At 62.0% G+C, this 20,839-nt stretch overlaps 1 protein-coding gene across 4 annotated transcripts in view; it reads right to left on the bottom strand.

The window, feature by feature from the left end:
• The window catches only part of ANKS1A (ankyrin repeat and sterile alpha motif domain containing 1A), a 204,176-nt gene continuing 183,337 nt past the window's right edge, over positions 1-20,839 (bottom strand). The window contains exons 12-25 of one of the 4 annotated variants that reach the window (XM_056132630.1): positions 18,915-18,981; positions 13,750-13,856; positions 7,248-7,346; positions 6,766-6,918; positions 6,571-6,678; positions 5,576-5,752; positions 4,184-4,309; positions 4,000-4,071; positions 3,820-3,906; positions 3,377-3,514; positions 1,946-2,116; positions 1,711-1,806; positions 1,338-1,435; positions 1-260 (exon numbers count right to left, since the gene is read on the bottom strand). In XM_056132630.1, coding sequence (XP_055988605.1) covers positions 257-260; positions 1,338-1,435; positions 1,711-1,806; positions 1,946-2,116; positions 3,377-3,514; positions 3,820-3,906; positions 4,000-4,071; positions 4,184-4,309; positions 5,576-5,752; positions 6,571-6,678; positions 6,766-6,918; positions 7,248-7,346; positions 13,750-13,856; positions 18,915-18,981 — 1,503 coding nt within the window. In that variant the 3' untranslated portion in view covers positions 1-256. Of the gene's footprint in view, positions 261-1,052; positions 1,436-1,710; positions 1,807-1,945; positions 2,117-3,376; positions 3,515-3,819; positions 3,907-3,999; positions 4,072-4,183; positions 4,310-5,575; positions 5,753-6,570; positions 6,679-6,765; positions 6,919-7,247; positions 7,347-13,749; positions 13,857-18,914; positions 18,982-20,839 lie in introns of those variants that run through there. The other 3 variants (XM_056132632.1, XM_056132629.1, XM_056132631.1) reach the window with 3 other exon arrangements.

Below are 20,839 nucleotides of genomic sequence, written 5' to 3'. Positions count from 1 at the left end.
AGCCAAGTGTTCAAAGTTCGTTTTATAAAATTTTTGTCTATTAAAAAAAACAAAAACAAAACAAAACCGTGTTCAGGACCAGTCCCTTCTTGACCCTCTGGAGCTCCAGTCTCGGCGCGGCGCTGCCTCCGGGGCAGGGGCCGGGCCCAGCCGGCGTCAGGCTGCAGGCGCGGCGGTGGTGGTAGTGGTGGTGGCGGCGGCGGCAGGAGCTATGCTCCCACGACTGTGTCTCCACAGCACAGTGGCTCCTCGTGGCTCAGCTTGGCAGAAGCAAACACACGGGGAGGGAGGAAAGAGTTAACACAGGCCACGCGGGTAGGGGAGGGAAGGGAGCGCGGAAGCAGACGCCACCCTGAGCCCACGGAGCTGCTGCCTTCGGCCACTTGCGCAGACCTGGGGCCCCTCGGACGGGAGCTGCGCTGAGGTGCCCCCCGAGGTATGAGGCAGCCTCATGGGGTGAGGGTATGGGGGGGTGACACTGACCCCGGCCCCTGCCCTATAGAGACACACGGGCCCCCGTGCCCCAGAACCGGGCCTGGGTGCCCTGATGGTCGCGAGGGGCATCCCATGAAGCCCTCCTGTGTCCCCAGCGGGGATGCTCCGCCAGGCCTAGGGGCCTGCAGAAGCTCGGCGCCGTGGGAGAGGGCCAGAGAGCCCGTTTCGAGGGCCGGGCCCAGATGGGGCCCACAGGATGCAGCACCTTGGAGCGGGGAGGGAGGGGCAGGGCCACGGGCTGCCTGGGGGCAGCGAGGGGGCCTGGCCGGTGGTCACAGTGGCTGGTTGTTGTCAGGAAGGTGCAGACAAGTTAGCTAGGTGGCACCCAGCAGGGCTCAGTGTGGGAGGAGAGGGCAGGGGGGAGAGAGGAGAGGGAGAAGAGAGGAGAAGAGACGAGGAGAGGAGAGGAAAGAAAAGAAGAGGAGAGAGAAGGAGGAGACGGGAGGGGAAGGAGAGGGGAGAGGAAGTTGAGGTAAGGAGAGGGGGGAGAGGGAGAGGAGGGTAAGGCGGCCAGGGGAGGGGAGGCACAGAGCCAGGCTCCTTGGGGCCGCCACGGGGCTGCCCGGCTGCTGGCAGGACGCCCCCCCGGGTTCACAGTGCCTTCCTGCTGAGGCTTCCTGGGCACAGCGGGTGCCCACCTCCAAGGCAACTCACCCCCCAGGCTGTCCTCACCCAAGGGGGATTCACAGTGTCCGGTGGTGTTAGGTACAAGCTGTGAGGGTGGGTCCCAGGGGTGGGGCCGAGGCGGCGGCAGCTGGCAGGAGAGTTGAGGAGAGCAGAGACCGGAAGGCACAGTGAGGCGAGCAGACGGGGGCGCGGGTTAGAAGATAGTGGTCTCGTACTTGGTGCTCAGGCTCCGCACGGAGTCGGCTTTGGGCTCCACCACCCAGGAGACGCTGGCATGGGACTGGGCGTCTTGGTCCACATCGGGCGGTTCCAGCTGGCGAGGGAAGAGGGGACGCATGAGGGATGGGGGGGGGGGGCGGCACCCACCGGCTCTCCTGGCAGCCGTCTCCCATGGGGACAGGTCCTGCTCGCTTCAGCCCCACACACGTGCCCGGACACCCTGGGGGACAGTCCCCCCGGACCGGGACCCTCTCTCGGAGAAAGGACACAGCCGAGAATGGGGCTGAAGCACAGACACGATGGTGGGAGGGAGTGGAGGAAGAGGCGCGGCGGAGGCAGAGTGGACAGACACACAGCAGGGGTAAAGACCTTGACTCCAGGACTAACAGACGGCAGCGGTAGGTAGGAAGGACGATGGGTGGTGCACGTGTGACAGTAACAACAGCGAGTGTCAGGGGGCGGCACCTGGGGCGCAGAGCAAAGCAGACAGACACAGGGCGCATTACGGGGGGGGCTGGCTGCACCCCCCGCTGGCCACGGTCCCCGGCCTCTGGAGGGAGGAGTCCCGCCCGCGCGTGTGGGCGCACACCCTGGGCTGGCGTACCGCGGACTTCCTCGTGGCCACCCGAGGCTTAGGCACCGGTTTAGAAGATTTTGTCTCGATCGTGTCGGCCGCGGAGGCGCCCAGCGGCCTGGACTTCTGGGCCTGCAGGGCCAGTTGATAGGCCACCTCGAACGCCTGCCCCAGCGTCAGGATGATCTCGTAGGTCAGGTTCTGGGGGGAGACAGCACAGAGTGGGTCCGCGTGCCATGGGCATGGTCAGCTTGGCTAGGGGACTCGTGTCTTCAAAGGCTGCCCGAGGGCCACTTCTGGAACTTGCCAAGAGAAAGAGCGTGCGCTGCCTCGTGTCCCACTGTACTGGGAAGAGGCTAGGGAACGGCAGAAAGCGCAGCCTGCAGACGAGACCACGTGGGGCGCCCACCAGAGTCGCCAAGCCACTCAGCGGGCGCTCCTTCCCTCACCCGGCTCTCACGGGCACTTCCTGCGCAGACCACCTCGGGGCCTACAGCCACCAGCAGGGTGGTCCCCAGGAGAGGGCTGGGCCTGAGGGTGGCAGAGGTTTCTCCCCACCCAGCATGAAGGAAGCAGCTGTCACTTGCTCTATCTTTTCCAATCTGAGTTTAAGGCTTTTAATTTTGGGGTCACCCCCAGCGGTGCTCAGGGCTTACTCCTGGCTCTGCACTCAGGGATCACTCCTGGCAGGGCTCAGGGGACCATAGTGGGGGGGCTGGAGACTGAACCCAGGTCGGCCGGTGCAAGGAAAGTGCGTTCCCTGCATGGGCGATTCTCAGGCCAGTGGTGAGTGGTGTGTGGACACGCAGGCCACCCCGTGGTGCTTGGGGGAACCAAGAGGTGGCAGGACGCCAACCTGAGAGCACATGGGGGCATGCCCCTGACCACTGTGTCCGCCCCCACTCCCCATCCCCCATCTTTTCCCAGTGCCTCTCTGACAAAGTGACCCCTGGTCAAGCCCCACCCACTGTGGGGTGTGTCATGGTAACCTCAAGTGCACAGAAGCCGCCTCACGCACAACATCCCAGCCCTACCTCCGAGGGGTGCCTCAGTGAGCGGGTGTGGAGAGGCCCAGAGTCTGGGGCTACGGACCCAGCAAGTGGGGACCTGGGCTCTAGGGGCCTCAGATGCGGGGGAGCTGCAAGATCTGGGGCCCCAGTGATGCCTGTGGCTGTGTGTCAGGGCACAGGGAGCCTCTGTCAGCCCCACAGCAGGAATCTGGGGGAGTCCAAACAGGAGGGCACCGCTCCCCGGGAAGGGTTGAGGGCACCTCAGGGGCCTGCCCAGCCGGAGGGCGGGCAAGTCGGGGTGGTGGGCAAGAGGCCTGAAGGAGACGAAGGCCGGACTGACCGAGACACCCCAGAACTGGCCGCCTGCTCCCACCCATGACCATCTCCTGCTGCAGAAAGGGGGAGGGCGGGACGGTGGCTAGTCTCGAGGCCCTCCCGGAGGCCCACCTACCACGTCCACTGTGCTGAACACGTGGCAATAGTGGTGGCTGGTCTGCAGGTCCTTGGTGATGTAGGCGAAGGTGCACAGGTCCTCGGGGTCCTGGGCCGCACACGAGATGTTGCGGATCTCGTGCTCTGCAATGACGTTCTGGCGGGGACAAGAGTGTGGGCTTTGGGGCCCTCCCACACTGCCCTTCTCTGTCCAGTTTGCGCACCGGTGGAACCACTGCGGAGGCCCTCTGGGGAGGTGTCTCTGGCCACAGTGCTCACGAGGAGGGCGAGGAAGCCGGGTGTGGGGGGCGGGGCGAGAGAAAGGAGGGGCGGGGCCTGAGGACGGAGGGGGTGGGGCAAAAGGAAGGAGGGGCAGGGCGAAAGGAAGGAGGGGGTGGGGCCCGAGGGACACACGCAGCTGGCCGGGGACAGGGCCAGGGCTGGACCCCGCCCTCCACGCACCTTGTTGGAGGCGTCGATGAACTTGACCCCTTTGTAGGTGATGGACAGGACGATGGTAGGGGTCTTCTTCATGTGCTCGGTGGATTTCTGTGGGGAATACGGGGTGGCGCTGTGAGCACCCCCTCTGGACTCAGGCCAGGCCCCGCGGCCCCCCTTCACCCCAGCCCTGCCTCCTCTTACCCGCATCTTGGCACAGGCGTCCTGCGTGGATTCCGTTCCTCGCAGGTCCTTGATCAACATGGAGCCCAGGTACTGTAGAGTGAGCGAGGGCGGGGCTGAGGAAGGTCGCTGGCCCAAGGGCGCGCCACCATCAGAGGCCTCCCTCCCTGGTGCCCTCCGGGGACGGCAGACAGGCGGGACTCACGTTGGCTTCGTAGCCACAGGACTCAAAGATGAGCTTCTCGGGTTGGTGCTGCCAGCTCTGCACGGGCGCGTAGGGAGCGGCCAGACGGGGCGGCCGGAGTGTCAGCTTCGCCTCGCGGGGCTCCTCCTGCACAACCGCCGGGGTCACAGGTGGGCCTGCCCAGGGCCACCCCGGGGGGTCCAGAGGGCTGGGCGGGGAGACCACAGGGCCCCAGGGGACAGACACGCCAGCCCTGCCATAAGCAAGGCTCAGCTGGGGGCTGGGGGTGTGGGTGCTGGGCCTCCGTGGCAACGGGGACAAGACCAGAGAGCAGGAAAGGGAAGACAATGTGAGCCGGGCCACGGGCATGGGGAAATGCGGGCAGGAGCTGGGCATGGCTGCCCTCCAGGCCACCGGCCACACTCCTTGTGGTCCTGATGTGAGATCTGGGTCCTCACTGGGGTTCCGGGAGGAACGCAGAGGAGGGAGGGTGAAGACTCAGGGAAGGTCTGCCACTCCCCTTCCCAGCCTGAGCTAACTCTCCTGACAGGGAGCGACTGAAACTGACGGACATCGGGTTTTGTTTTCTTGGTGGTGGCGGTGGGGGGGAGCGTTGCCCAAGAGAGTCTCAGGAGACCTGGGGTCCCCCCAGCAGTTCTAAGCTGGTCAGGCCAGGGTTCAGTGGGAGGGTCCAAAGATGTGGTTGTGGGGGTGCCAGGCTGTACCCAGTGATTCGTGGGGGACCAGGTGGTGCTAGGGAGCAAATCTAGGTCAAGGGACTATGGGGCAAGAGTCTAATCACTGTCCTGGCTGGAAAAAATAGTTTTAAAAGCCTGTAAAACTCAAGGCTGTCTGAAGAAAGAGCTCCCACCCCAACCAGGTCAAGCAGAGGCCGAGTCTGGAGGAGAAAGGAGGGCAGCCGAAGCCGACCCAGGGGAGGGGGGCCCATGACTGGCTGCTGACCGGCCTGCAGTCTGACTGGGCAGGTCTTGAAATGTGGGAGTCCTGCTAACAACACCCCATCACCCCATGCCCAAGAAGAGGGAGGGAGCCCCAGGCCACGGGCCCGGCTGGACAGATGAGCAGTCACCCGGCAGGGCCCCGGGGACGAGCTGAGGGGCCACAGCCTGCACAGGAAGGACGGGGCCAGGAAGGGGGCTGAGCACCTGACAACTCAGGTGAGCCCTGGGGTCCCAGCCAGAGGGAATGGGGGGCGGGGGGCTCTGCCCCCCCCAGCCCAGGCCAGCCCGACTGAGTTCAGGCAATGGACAATGTAGGGACAGTGTGGGGGACGGTGTGGGGACAGTAGGGGATAGTGAGACAGTACAGGGCAGTGTGGGGACAGTGCAGAGACAGGGGACAGTGGGGACAGTGCAGGGACAGATGGCAGCAGGGCAGTGGAGTCCGGCCCACCTGCACTCTGGGGCGCTCCAGGCGGGAGGTCCCTGTGGGTCCGTGGAGACTGTCATGGAGACTGTCGTGCCGCCTCCGGCCCGTGTCCCCCGGGGGCAGCAGCAGGTCCGCGGACCGCGCCGTGCACGAGTCGTTCTGGCTCAGGGGTGATGACGTCTGGGAGATCAGGTCTTGGCACTGCAGGGGGAGAAGGGGGGACCCCCGAGCCGGTCAGGCCTGAGCGGGAGGCAGGGCCCAGACGCTGAGCCCCCCGGGGGCTATGAGTGTCCGAATCCCTCTTGAGCCCGCCTGGGCTGAGGGTGTGTGGCGACCCGGTGCCCCTACTCGGGTGCAAGCCCTGCGCCTGGACCCCACAGGAAACAGGAGCACTTGCACCATGATTCACGGGGAAAATGCTGCGCACCCCACGCCAGAGGCCGGGCTGTGCAGATACATGCTCTGCCCGAGAATTCCAACACTGCTGTCGAGTGTGTGTGTGTGTGTGTGTGTGTGTGTATGTGTGAGCACATGCACGCGTGTGTCTACCTGTGCCCCAGCTTTTTGACTGCGGGAAGACAGTCCCCAGAGGCGCAGACACACCCCTTCCGCAGCCAGAATCACCTGACTTGAGCAACATTTCATCTATGAGGGGTTTTATGTTGTGTGTCTTGGGGCCACACCCAGCTCGGCTGCACGAGGGCAAGTGCATTCCCTGCAGTGTGAGTCTCTGGTGCTCCTCCACAGGGCAAGGGAAACCACGCGGGATCTGTGCCTCACTCTCCCCAGGAGCGAGAGCTCGGAGACCCGGGGCGCCCCAGCCTCTGCCGTCCACGGAGCCCAGCCCCAGTTGCACCTGCGACTCACGCCTCCCCATACCCCTGCCCTTGACCGCTCCTTAGCGGTCATGTCCTGCCTCCTCCTCCGACTGCAGCCGCATGAGCAGCTGATCAATAAGCAATCAACGACATTGCTGCCAGCTGCACCCCCCACCCCCACCCTCGGCCCCCCGCACTCACCCGTAGCTGGGAGAACCGTGGCGGCTTCTGGGGCGGCTCCTCGTAGGGTCTCTCTGCGAGGGAGGCGATGATGCGCTTGCGGTGGCCGAGCAGGTGAACCTTCAGCACCTGGTGGGTGACAGCGGCGGTGAGGGTGAAGGGGTCCTGCTGCCCCCCCATGCCCGCCCCCGCTGTCCCCCCTCAGGATGGACTCACGTTGACCAGCTCCAGTTCCCAGAGGTTCTTCACAGTGTCGATGGAGCTGTAGCCGCTGGACAGGAAGGAGTGGACGTAGTCCTGCAGCCCCAGGGAGTCCAGCCAGGAGGGCACCGAGGGGGGGCTGCTCCCGTCGTAGCCCAGAGCCTTCACCTGTGGGACATGGGGGGTGGAAGGCCCTCTGAGCACGCTGCCCAGCCAGGCCCCGGGGCAGTGGGGAGTGGGCAGCGGGTGTCCTGGCATCCCACCCCCTCTTCACACAGCCCTCTCTATCACGCTCTGGGTCCTGGGCAGCCCCCAGAGTGGGGGAGCCGACCCCTCAGTCTGCAGAAGGTCCTGTCCCGTGGACCTGGAGACTCAGGTTGTGCTTCCTCGTGGGGACTGTGCTCTGGTCCAGGGGTCATGGCTCAGAGCCACGGTGTCCCACGGGGAGACTCGGGACGAGGCCGCCATGCCGTATGTCTGTCCATGTGAGGGCTCACCTTGGGCAGGGCCCGTGCTGCTTGTAGCAGCTTCCGCCGGTGCTGGGGGTCGCTGATGCCGATGTCCCGCAGGTCCTGCTCCTCCATCACGTTGGAGCCCTGAGAGCGGAGGAGGCGATGAGGGCCCCGAGGGCCTGCCCAGTGCCCAGCGTGGCTCCCAGGATGGTAATGTGGGCAGGACGGATCGCCAAGCGGGTGCTGTGCTCTGGGCCAACACAGGGGCCCCGGGGTACTGCACACACCCTGAGCTCGCCCTACGGGGGAGCACTTCTCTAGGGAAGAACAGAGGCTCACCCCATGGTGCCCCATCACGTTGCTCTGCTGTGTCAGCCCTCAGGGGGCAGGCCAGGTGAGGGGAGGGGACGTGGACAGCAAGGCCACCCGTCCAGGGGAGGAGAGGTTGAGGCGGGGTGGGCTCTTCTAATGGCCCGAGGAAGCCCAAAGCGCAGGACTGGGGGCACCGCCTGTGGCTAAGGACGCAGACCGGGAGACTTTACAGGGGCGGTTCCATTTCACACTCTCAACCCTGGGCTTTGATCCTTGTCTTATAAAACAGAGACCCCCGGATGAACAACAGACCAGCCCCTGAATTACAGGTGAAGGAACTGAGGCGTGCAGAGATGAGATCTCGCAGAAATGAGCCGGTCTGGCCGTCCCCACTTCCGACCATTACAACAGTGTCAGGGGACAAGCACTTTCAGAGCATGAATGTGGAAATTCGGCTTCTGCTCTGCCCTCGCTCCAAGGCCCCACCAGGCACATGCCCTGAGCGCACACAGACACACATCTCCTGACACAGGGGCGATGCCATCTGGGGCCCTCAGTTCCCTGATGCCTGTGTGAAGGCGCTTTCTCCAAGCCCACCAACAGGGGCCTCCCATGCACAAAGCCCACAGCTAGGTCACTGCCACCTCAAGAGCCGCTGTCCCACGTGCACCTGCCATCACGAGACATTTGACCTGGGCTGGGTCACTGCAGCCTCTGGGGCCGCTGTCCCCCGCGTACCCACCGTCACTGAGCCGTCTAACCTGGGCTGGCCTGCCTTGGCTCTGTGCGCTTCCTTCTGCTTAATTTCTCAGTAAGTTTTGGAGAACGGAGGAGGAAGGGGATTAAAAAAGAAAGGTACTTTGTGAAAAGCACTGTATATGCAGAGGGGAACTTATGTAGCCCACAATTCACATACACGCAGAGGGTGCTACGACAGAGGTGGGGGAGCGGAAGGCCGTTCCTGGCAATGAGACAGAAGGATCCTGCATGGTGCTGCCTGGCCCCAGCCGGGGAGTCTGCAGGGTCATTCCCGGCAATGGCAGGAGATGCATCAAGTGCCAGGGAGCAGACTCAGGGCCCGGGGCCTGCAAGGCCTTTCTGACCCTGGCCTGGCTGCCCCCAGCCGGTCCCATGGAGGGATGGCAGTGCCGCGTGAGCATCCTTGCTCATGTGCCCTGGGCAGCAGTGGACCCCTGCGGCCTGGCTACAGGGCACGAGTGTCGAGAAGTCTGGCGGACACCGCCATCACCTGGGGAAGGGCAGAGCCAGACTCCTGCCCGCCAGCAAGGAGGGGAAAGTGGCGCCATGGTGCTCGGTTCCACTGACACTCAGCTGTCACGCCACCCGGCAGTCTGTCTCTTTAGCCCCCCAGCGGGCAGCCGCTGTATTTGCTCAGGCCCCAGAGTCCGGCTCTCTGACACTCGCTGCCTGAACTCGGCCCCTGGTGGAGCAACCCAGAGCGGCAGGGCAGACCCCCTGTCCAGGGCAGGCCTGGACACATGGTAACAGTGGACAGCAGTGAGCAGGTGGCGGCCCCTCGCCCCTAGTGTGGGATGGCCCCAGACCCCCCAAGCACTGCCTGGCGTGGCAGCTATTAGGGTAGAAAGGCAGGCTTAGGGCCAGAGCGAGCCTGGGGCCGAGGACTTGTGGGTGACCTCTGTCACCCTGAATCACTTTGTCGCCTGGGGAAGCAAAGGCACCAGGCACAGGCTCCTGCGCTCTGGGCCTCACTCCTCACTAATGCTGCTGGCGTGGGGATGTAGATTTGCACTCTGGGGCTTCAGGGCAGACCCTCTGCTGAAATGGCAGTGGCCAGAAGCGATGAAAGGGCCCGTATCCCAGTCCAAGTCCTTTTTCCATTTTTTTTTTTTTGCTTTTTGGGTCACACCCCGCAATGCACAGGAGTTACTCCTGGCTCATGCACTCAGGAATTACCCCTGGCGGTGCCCGGGGGACCATATGGGATGTTTGGAACCAAACCCGGGTCGGCCGCGTGCAAGGTAAACACCCTACCCGCTGTGCTATCACTCCAGCCCCTCTTAATGCTTTTTTGGGATCGCACCTGGCAGTGCTCGGGAGTTCCTACTCGCTGTGTCTGTGGGACCTTACGAGATGCCAGGGATTGAACCAAGGCCGGTCACGTGCAAGGCAAGTGCCTTCCCCGTGGTGCTATCACTCCAGCCCCATCCAAGTCCATCTTGAGTCCAGTTGGTTGGATTGCAGACATGAAAAAGAACCCCCAGATTTCCAGATTCCGTAATGGGGCTGGAGAGGGCCAGAGCAGCAGTGGAGGAATGCGGGCGAGAGCCCCTGATAATTCCAGTTCGATCACCCCCTAGCACTAGCACTAGCCTTCCGTTGTTCATCGATTTGCTCGAGTGGGCCCAATAACGTCTCCGTTGTGAGACTTGTTGTTACTGTGTCTGGCATATCGAATACGTCACGGGTAGCTTGCCAGGCTTTGCTGTGCGGGCGAGATACTCTCGGTAGCTTGCCGGGCTCTCCGAGAGGGGCAGAGGAATCGAACTCGGGTCGGCCGCGTGCAAGGCAAACTCCCTACCCGCTGTGCTGAGGGTCACCCCAGTAATGACAGAGGCAGAGTAAGAGCACATGAAGAGGGCTCCACAGCTGGCCTGACCCTCACAGCGGTGCTGGCGAGCTGAGGCGGGCAGACCACTCCTCCAACAGCTCCACTGACTCTGGGGAGCCCCACATAGGCCCTGCAGCCTCCCCCCCAGCCATCATGGAAACCCCCAGGGAGCTGTCACTGCACTTGCGAGGTCTACCCGGCTCACACTGCCTCTCCTGGTCCCAGCCCCCCTAAGTTCACCCGCATCCTCTTGTCCTCATGGACCCTGTGGTGGACTTGCAGTGGGGCCCCAGAACTGTCCTTGTGACAGCACGAGTCCCTGTGCCTGGCCTGGCTGTGGTTTATCCTGCTGAGGGCGGTGACATCCCAGCAGGATGTCAGGAGCCTTGAAGACACCCACATGCGTATTCTGCGCTCTGGGCTCAGACCCACTCACTGCAGGGAATGCAGAACCGCTCTGCCACCCCCAGGAAGGACACAAAGCCCCAGGAAAAGAATCTTACTGGGTTGACCACCACAGAGGCTTTGGAGGACACCCCACCCCCACTCCCACCTCCCCGCACCTCCTGTGCAAAGATGCTGTTTGGGAATGAATCATCACGTGGCATATGAATTTCTGCATCTCAATGTTTTGAATTTTCTGCTTAACGTTCCACAGTGAAGGCTTCCCCGCATCAATCTTAGAAAACTGCTTTTTGCTCCCCAGGCAGTGCTCGGGACCCGGGAGCCACTCAGCTTACGTGAGCTGGAGGGTTAACTGTGTTGGCCGGCTCAGCGCTGCTGGGGAGCAAATTCAGTGTCCGCACGTGCCGTGCTCCAGCCTGTTCGCTCCCGAGCCCCGGAACTTTTGTTTGAATGTGTGCATGGTGCCGTGTTGGCACCCGCTCAGCAAGCGTCTGGGTACAGAGGCTGGCACCAGCACGCCCGGCCCCGCACACTTGCCAACTGCCAATTACCTTCCTTCCGCGCTAATTAAGTGTGCTTCCTCCCTTCTCCTGAGAAAGCCTATTTCCTGTGGACAGGCGCTGTGGTGAGGAGGAGCTGGCCGCCCGGGAGGAGCCGGAGGGTTGGCCAGCAGCTGGCCGGGCAACTGCCTGCCTGATCGCTGAGGGTCTCCTGTCAGCCCCGTCAGCCTGGGCAGTGCCTGGCAGCTCCCGTGGGAGCCCACAGGCGAGAGAGCGTGAACGAAGCTCACTACAGGACCTGCCTGTCTCCTTTAGCCGGCACGTTGGGAGAGCCTTGGCTGCAGCAGCCAGGAAGGGTCCCGGGGCACCCGGCTTCTCACCCTGACCTGACCACAAAGGGTGGCCAAAAGGGTGAACCCGGCACCAAGGAGCCACGAGGAAACAGATCTGGGGACCACAAACAACTTCCACAATGTCAAGGGTGAGCAGCGGCTGCTTGTCTGTCTGTGGACGTGAGGAAGCCGCCAGACCATGTCAAGAGGGAGCAACGGGCCCCACAAAACCCTCATTCCTGAGGCTGGAGTGATAGCACAGTGGGTAGGGCGTTTGCCTTGCACGTGGCTGACCCAGGTTTGATTCCCGGCATCCCACAGGGTCCCCCGAGACTCCTGAGTGCAGAGCCAGGAATAACACCTGAGCATCACTGGGTGTGACCCCCCAAACCAAAACCAAACGAAAACACTCATTCCTCCCCTAGCAACTCTTGCCCTGACACTCAGAGCAGCTCTTCTAAGATGCTTCTATTCAGAAAGAGAGCGCGGCACTTTTCGGAAGATGCCACTGATTCCTGTCACACAGTCTCTGGGACACAGCTAAGGACACGTTCACAGCCCAAGGAAAACCAGAACAAGCAGTGGTGCAACAGAGCAGCTCGTGGGAGACAAGCCGGACCAGACGCCAGGAGAGACTGTTTCAAAACAAAAACGCCCCCACCTCGGGCGTGCGTGTTTTCTCCCTCGCTTTTCTGGGCTGCTAAAACTTAATTAGCCTTCCGGCCCATCTGGCAATTCCCATGTGGTTGCCCAGGGTGTGCTGCCTAGCCATTCCGGCCCCTGTGGGCACCTGAGGGGCTGCACCTGGCAGTGCCCGCCAGAAAGCGGAGTGACAAAGGACACTTTGTACCCAGGGCAGTAGGAAGGGCCTAGCAGCTATGACTGTTCGTTCCCTCCCCTCGTGAGTGTCCCAAATAGGAGAAGACTCCCTGCAACAGGGGCCTGCTCTGGGCTGGGCATCTGGTCCAGTGCCAGACTCGTCCAGAAGCCCAGCCCAGCTCGTCTCTGGCCCAGGAGCACAGAGGCGCAGGGAAGGGGTCTGAGGGCCTGGGAGGACAAATCAAGAGCTCGGCAGCCCAGGGCAGGGACGTTGTGACGTCCAGGGCCTCCATCTAACAGCCAGTCTGAAGAAAAGGGGTGCGCAGAGAGGGGAGCCCCGAAACATCACGCACCCCTCCCAGCCCTCTGGCTGAACCCCACCTCTGTCCTGGGCTTGTTGAATTTCCCCAAGGAACGTGTGAGTCAGGGGTCAGGCCAGATGAAACCATACTTATACTCAGTTTAACTTTTAAAAAGAAAAATAAATTGCTATTTTTAAATAGGCTTTTTTTCCCCCATTTTTTAAAAGCTGAGCAATAACTGGTCTCCAGCTGGCTCTGGGGGGAGATTTGCCGCAGACCCCACAGCCTGCCCTGGCCCTGGCCATGGGGGTGGGCTGACCTTGCCAGGGGGCAGCTCCCTGGGTGGGCGAACCACCAGCATCCTACAGAGGGCAGAGTGAGGGGGAAGCTTCAGGGACACCTCAGAGGAAACAGCCCTTGCCATGCGCCCAAGAAGCGTGAGAGCAGGAACGGGCTGGCAGGGGAGGGGGGAGAGCGGGCAGCGGCAGGGGCAACCAGGCGCGTGAGTGGTGACGTGCCCAGGGCCACAGTAAGAAGAGGGCTTGCTCCAGGGACACTCGCTCTGACTCCATCAGTTACTGGCAGAGTGACCCCGAGCTAGACACTTAGTGAGCCAATGTGTGCGAACATGAAGAATATGCTTGGCACCACGGAGTGCTAATGAGAAGCGTCAGCGAGCACCGTCAGCACGGAGTTAAGTGCCTGCCCCGAGAATGCCAGCAGTCTGAGGGGAGCCCCAGGCCCACAGGGCACGGCCCTGCCCCTAAGGGCTGCTCACGGCCCTCCTGTGTGGGCGACTTTCTGATAGAAGCTCAGGGTGCCGGCCAGGCCCTTCCTCTGAGGGAGCCCAAGGTGAGGCACCAAGGTTTCTCTCCTTTTCTTTTTTCTTTCCCTTCCTCCTCTTTTCCTGCCCACTCCCCCCCCGCCCCCTGTGTCGTAAGGAGGTAGAGAGTGGCCCCTCAGGAAAGCAACCAACGCCTCCTCACCTCAGCCTCGTCCCTGGCTCGGGACAGAGCTCATGCGGCCCCACGCCTGGCCTGAGTCCCCCTCAGCCAGGCAGGTTCTGTCTGCCACTGACACTCCTGACCACAGTCTGACAGCCAAGGGGGAGGGTCGGAGTCCGACCGCAGTGGGACTGGGGGTCCCCACGGGAGAGCTGGCCGGCCTGCCACCACGACGCCCACCGGTCCCAGAGCCGCTGCCGGGCTCCGTGCCCAGCTCTCCCCCAGGATCCCGGGCTACGTACAGTTTGCGACTCCGGCAGGGGCGCGGCCGGGGGGCACTCACCAGGAAGCGGACATCGTCAAAGCCATTCAGCAGCAACTTGCTCTCATACTGCTGCAGCCCCACCGCCTCCAGCCACTCCCCGACGCTCTGCTCCAGCGACCGCGAACCTGACGAGAGAGGAATCGGCAGACGCTTGAAAAGGGAAAAACCATTAAGGCGGTAGCAGCGGCACTCAGAGGAAGACAGATGGCACTGCCACATCATCGTCATTACCATCAAGCAGCCAAACTATGTACAAGAGACTGAGCGCGGGGGGAGGAGGGACCCCGCGGCTCCTCTTCCGTGCCCCGGCCCAGGGCAGCCCCCGGCTCGGGCCGCCACCGCCGCTGCCCGTTCGCAGCCCCTCGGTCTGTGCAACTCCCGCCGAGGCGGCTCATGCACGGGCCCGGCCCACAGGTGGGGGGGCCGCCAAGCCCTAGCGGCGTCCGGGCGGGTGAACTCCGCGTCAGCCTTCCACGGAGGCGGCGTCTCAGACAGTCTGGCCCCCACAGGCACTAGGAGGGGCGGGGGGCGCTCCTCTCATCCATGCAACTTCCGGAGCCCCCCGGAGGGCCGTGGGCGAGGGGCGCGTCCTGCGACCTTGCAGCGGGCACCGGTCAGGCGCGGGCACACATCTTCATGCAGCTGAGGGGCGCAGGCACACAGCGAGGGCTCCGGGAGGGAAGTGGCGGCGGCGGCGGTCCGCGGGGACCCGCACATGCAAGCCAAGCAGCGGGGCCCGCGGCAGAGGGGAGAAAGGAGACTTTTACTTGTTTTCCCCCAGCAGTCCCGGAATAAGCAAACCATGGCCACCACCAGCCCTGCGTGCTCGGAGGCTTGAGGTGGAGAGGGGCTGGTCGGGGCCGGGGTTCGGGCACCGGCTCAGGGGCGGCTCGGCTGGGACGACCACATGGCATTCCGAGGGGCCGGGAGCCCTGTCAACTGCTACACTCGGGCCGCTGGCGAGCGGGACGCCAGCCGGACCCGCGCCCTGGCCACCGGGCGGGCTTCCCGGGCCAGGCTGGTTTTCAGGGGCTGGGCACGCATGTTCCTCTGATGTCCCTGGGATGCCTCTGCCTGTGCAGGTGGAAAGGAGGCGGCAGACCCAATTCTCGGCCAAAGATGGCAAGACCCAACGAGATTAAGAAAAGAAAGAAGGAAAGGAAGGAAGGCAGGCAGGAAGGAAGGAAGCGGTCCTCCGCCAGCTGAGCTGTGGCGGCTGAGTCTGTTCACGTCGTCCGGCACGGTACCGTTCTCGCTCTGGCGCGGACTAAGGGCAGTCACTGTCTTCCCCGAAGTGTCAGATCCTGACGCTCCTCTACAGCTGAGCAGGGGGGGAGCACTGCCGGGCTCCGAGGGGAGGATGGAGGAGCAAAGTTCAGTCCGTCCCCAGGGGCCAGCCTGGGATGATCGCCGGGGAACACCCAAGACCCCCGCGACTGCCTCGGTCCTCACCGGCAAAGAACGGATGAAAGAAGGCGCTAAGAGTCAGGAAGGCTGGGAGACTCGAGGCGGGAGGGAGCGGCTGCAGCTGCAGCATCACCAGACAACTCCTGACACGATGGAAGTCATCCTGCTGCTCCGGGCAGTCTCTGCCCCGCACGGCCGACTGACCCACTGTCCCGGGCTTCCTCTCTCCCGTCCTCTGCAGGACTGACGTGCTCAGGGACGCACGCTGCAGCGACACTCCGAGACGGGGAGTCTGGAGAGACGCGTGTCCCCCCTGCCCTTGAGAGGGGCACTCTGCTTCCAGAGCCTAAGCGGCGGGCTCCCGAGCGCCCAGGAAGTGCGGTGGCCCCGGCTGCTGATTCATTCCTGCCTGGCGTCCCCCCGCCGGGCGTCTGTGGTCCCGCCTGCCGCTGGCTGGAGATGTGCGCGCTCGCAGAGCCGCAGCGGAGGGCTTTGTCTTGGGCTCCTGGGCTCCACGCTGCCCGCTGCCGGCCCCACAGTCCTTGCTCCCCCTCGTAATGTCTGGCCCCCCCTCCCAGCCCTCCCCGCCCTCCTCCCCGCCACGCTCAGGAAAATGCATCAGCGATCGGACATTGGAGCAGATGTTGCCGGGGAGAGAGAGAGAGACGAGAGAGAGAGAAGAGAAGAGAAGAGAGAGAGGAGAGAGAGAGAGAGAGAGAGAGAGAGAGAGAGAGAGAGAGAGAGAGAGCAGTGTCCGCTCCTAGCAGTGTCAAAATAAATAAATAAAAAAAAATAAAATAGTCGGACAGGACAGACTTCCCAGGGTGCGCGCCGAGGCACGTGCACATCCAAGATGGAAACAAACTTTGCCTCCAGCTCAGGGGCTGGAGACAGTGGATGGCGAAGAGCAGGAACAGCCAACGGTTCTGACCTACAGTTTCTAGGACGGCCAGGAGAGGGCACAGAGGAAGGACGCTGCCCAGGGACTCAGCCACAGGTTTCCTGGTGCCCTCTCGCCACCCGCCACCCGAGGGGTGGCTGGGGGAGACACACCACAGTGACGTCACTGGCTGCTCCTCAGGTGGGCACATAGCCTCAAGGGCCAGACTGCAGGGTCCAGCCGGAGCCTGGAGCAGGCGCCGGGGAGAACACAGAGGAGGGAGGGGAGCGACCAGACAAAGGGACTGAAAGCCACCGTACCGCCTTCCAGACAAAGAGGGTCACAGACGGACTGAGACAAAGACGCAGGGGCCACTGTCACCCTCTGAAAACACTGGGAGGTCCCCAGAGCCCAACAGGCCATTGCTGGCTGGAGTGGGCAGAGAGAGACCCCCAGGGAGCTGCCTTTGAAGGGGTGGACACAGGCTGGCTTTGCAAAAGCATGAGAGACGGCCCCTTCCGCTTCTGTGACCACAGGTCATGGAGAACAGAAGCCGGAGCACCCGGGGCTAGCAGGCGGCAACCCTCCCTGGGTGCCTCAGAGCAGTGGGGGTGTGTGAAACATGTTGGCTGGGGTCCCGTGGCAATCTCGGGGGCTGCCAGCTCAGAGGCCCCTGGGCCACACATAGATGCCATCCAGGCTGCCAGGACATGCCAGGACACAGGCCAACCTATCCTGCCAGGCCATGTGGTGGCCAGTTAAGGGCACCTGGTGCAGGGCCTGGTCCGTTCTCGGCTGGGGACCCCCGAGCCCAGGTCTCCTCCCCACATCTTAAACCTGAGGACAATTTCAACCCTCATATGCCCCACTCAAACCAGACAAGAATCCTGGTTGGTGGGGGATGAAGGTGGTTGGCCCCTGCGTCCCGGCCAAAGTCCCCTCCTGCTTAGGACATGGAGGACAAGAGTTCGTGGGCAAGATGGTGGGAACAAATGGGGGTGATGGGGAGACCATGTGCCCGTTCTTGGCATTCCTGAGCTGCGGTGAAATTCTTGCATGCAGTCAGTTTTCCGAGTAAGTCCACTTCCTGGGGGATGAGAGTCGGCGGCAGGGACTGGCAGACTAGGAGAGAGCACCGCGTCCCCCTCCCAGGAGAAGGACCTTTCCAGAGGGGCTCCACGTCCTGAGGCATCAGGGCCCAAGGGCAGCACGACTCCCAAGCACGTGCGAGTCATTTTAGCTCCTCGGTGCACAGAGGTGCAGGGAAACGACCCGATGAATCGCGATTCGCCCATGTCTGGCTCCCCGAAAGCACTGCTGACAGAGGCCTGAGATTCTGTGCCGAGAAGCAGCTGACCCTGGTGAAGCTGGTCTGAGGTGGCCCCTGTCTGGAAACAGGGCCACTGGCTCTCAGCCAAAAAAAACCGCCTCCGTGGGCAGCAGTAACATCCTGAAGTGACCAAAGCCAGCTCATCTTCTCTCCCAGAACGCGGAGAAAAATGAGGCATTTTTCACAGTGGCTTGAGGAACCCAGTCCGGAGAGTGGACGAGGACAACCCAGGGGGCTGACACCCTGTTCTACAGGTGTCTCGACTGAAGTCACCACATAGCCCCCCCAACCCCCCCCCCCCCCAGCCCCACAGGACTCATTCCTGAGCACAAAGCCAGGAGTAAACCCTCAACAACAAAGCAAGCGAGCGTGAGGGCCAAGACAAGGCACAGGACGCCTGCTATGTGTGAAGTTCAGTGCCACGTTCAATGCCTGGAACTACATGCTGTCCCCAAGAACTGTGTGGCCTTGCGGCCCCTGGGTGTGATCAGGCCTTGGTGGCTGCTCACATCAAACCATCAGGTCTGCACTGCTGGGTCATCACTGGGCATGGCTCCCAGATGGGCAACACCTCTAGGTACAGACCCTAAACACAAACTCATGAGCCTCACTGCTGTGTTTATCATGGACCTTTTGGGCGCAGGTTTTTGAGTATTTTACTCATTTCCCAACACACTTATAAGATGTTTTAAAACTGGAGGCTCAGAGAGATTAAGGATTTGCCCAAGATACACACGTGCCTAGCACCGGGCCTTGAACAGTGCAGCTGGGCTCCAGAGCTCACATTCTCTGCAGAGACTCCCTGGCCTGAGCACCTTTCCGGCACAAAGGAGCCCCGGGCACCCGCCCTCTTGCCGGCCAGGCTCCAGGAGGAAACTGAGGGGTCTGTACTCCCAGTAAACCAGATACCCCATCCCTCAGTGCAGACAAGTGCCCCACACCCAGGGTAGAAACAGTATCCCTGCCACTTCTGGGGCAGGATACCTAGAATGCCACCTCACCACAGGAGGGACCACACTCACGACTCTGTCATGAAGGAAAATGGCACAGAGGTACTCCCTGCCCCCAGTTCTTCCCTGTTCCAAAGGAAACGCCTCACCCAAGGGCTTAAAACGGTCAAGAACGCCCAAAAAAGCAACGACCCGAAGTAGAGGGACCGAGTGGAAACTGGAGACACAGACATGAGGATTCACAAAGCCAAGTGAGCCACCGCCCTGCTACCACTGGGGATCAGGCCGACCAACACCAATTAAAGCCAGTCTGACAAAGCCTACATTTACATGAACAATTGTGAAATAAGTGACATTTTAAAAAAGCTTCCTAAGCAGTCGTCTGAAATTTAACTCACAGACTTTTGCCTCTACTATATGGAAAAAGAATCATGACCCTAAGAATAATAGCTAACGGGCTGTCGAGATGCATGAGACCCTGAACGTGGTGCGCAGGACACGCCTGGGCCCAGTCCTCTCGTCCCCTGCGTGTCTCTTGTGCCTATCAGAGAGGAAGCCCGTGCCACCAAGAAGCCAAAGGCTGGGGCTGGGGGGAAACAGTGACCTGGTACCATACCTGAGATCCTCTGCTGCTCCTGAGAAAAGTCAATCCCCTCTCCAATGGAGCTCATGATTTTCTCGATCTGTAATGAAAGAGGAACAGGAAGGAGAGGCCGTGAAGTTGGTTAAACACTGCCTGCGAGTCACCAACACACCCAGGGCGGGCCGCTAGGTTCTTTACGATTGTTCCCAGGTGCGAACCAACCCACAAGGTTACGGGAAGCCTGTGCCATTCAGGATCTCTGACAGATCCTCTCTGGACACAGAACAAGCGAATGTGCAAACCTGCTCTGAATGGAGTGAGCTGTGACCTGGCCTCAGGAAGCCTCCCTTCCACGGCAGCTGTCTACTGCCCCCGCCCCGGCAGACACAGGCAAGGGGCTCCAGGTGGCCCCACTGGCACATTTTCTGTTCAGGCTAGATCTTAACTCCCGCAGAGCACACTTCGCCAGCTTCATGCCAAGAACCGTCCCAGGCAAATCCCAAACACCCGACACGGAAATCATACTGCATGGCCTCTGGCTCTGCAGTGTGACGTCCGTGAGCTGACAGGGGCAGAGCGCCAGGCCCAGGACCCTCCTGGATGCCAAGGTGAGGGAGGGACAACACCCCGAGTGGAGGACTGTTTGCTCCCTGCAGGCCAGCGGGCCCGCAGTCGGGGGAGAGAAAGGCTGTGCATGTGCCCCGTTGCTCCTGGTGTTGTTGGTTGTTAGGTGTGGGGACACGCACAGCAGCGCTTGGGGGACCATGGGGCGCCAGGGACGGAACCCGGGCCTCCTGCACACAAAGCCTCAGCCGAGCTCATTCAGCTCTCGTCCTCTCCCAGGCCTCTCATTCGCGCTCCTCCTCTCTCTGAGAAAGCCGGGCTCAGAGCATCCGAATGTCTCCGTTTCCCCTTCTCTTGCCCCACGGACCACCTGTCCCAGCCATCTGGCTTGGTCACCCCAGGCCAGATCCGAGCCCCACTCCAGGAAACAGTGGCCAGGGGCAGTGAGGAGGAAGCAGCTGCCCCGCCCTCCCCTCCTCCTCCTTCAGGCTGCAGTGATAATGAGCTCATTCACTGCTCTTTTTCCAAAGAAATGAAAAGAGAACCTTTTGTACCAGGGCTTGGATAATTTCTCCCTTAAGTGCAAGTAAGGAGCCCCGGTCTGACCATCAGAAAATCAACAACTCTCCAGCCAGGCTCCAGCTGGCAGACAAAGACGCGCATCTGACACCCAGCCGAGGAGTACACACAGGCGGGCGCCCGCGCCCGGTGCTGAGAGCAGAGGGAGGGGTTCCCTTCCACTCAGGCAAATGACCGCACCTGGGCAGCCGCCCAGGACCCTGCTGACACGCCCGGGAGTTGCCCCACCCCCCCAGCACCCCCGCAGGAGTCAAGAGAAGGGTGAATGAACCTCCACTTTCAGGTGGCCCCTCACTGCCTGCTCCCCACCATTCCTGCTTCGCAGTTTCTGGCTTTCCTTGTCCCCGCCCAGTCGAGGGCTGCCCCTGCAAACCTCCCAGGCTGCATCCAGCAATAGAGGAACCACCCAGACACGCAGGCCAGTGCCCCGCCCTGTGTGGGGCGGTTCAGGGGACCCAGAGTACACAGAGCGCTAGAACCACCCCCAGCTCCACCCTGCTGAAACTTACCTTCCAAGTCTGAAAAAATATTTGACTTCCAATTTTTTTTCTCTTAAGATGCAAAAGCTTATGGGCCCAAGGCCACAGTAGAGGGGTTAGGTGCTTGCCTTGCACACCGCTGACCTGGGCTTGATCCCTGACCATGGCTTGATCCCCGATAGCACATATGGTCCCCAAGACCTGCCAGAGCGGTCCCTAAGCACAGAGCCAGGAGTAATTCCTGAGCAGTGTTGGGTGTGGTCCCAAATTCAAACTCCCCCTCACCCCCCCAAATAAAACAAAACAGCTTTTCTGATCAAGCTGCCAAATCAATCT

The sequence above is a fragment of the Sorex fumeus genome, unplaced genomic scaffold (assembly GCF_029834395.1).
Source record: "Sorex fumeus unplaced genomic scaffold, SorFum_2.1 ptg000094l, whole genome shotgun sequence".
Taxonomy (NCBI): Eukaryota; Metazoa; Chordata; class Mammalia; order Eulipotyphla; family Soricidae; genus Sorex; species Sorex fumeus.
The sequence above is the reverse complement of the archived record's forward strand: the minus strand, read 5'-3'. Positions and strand labels throughout refer to the sequence as shown.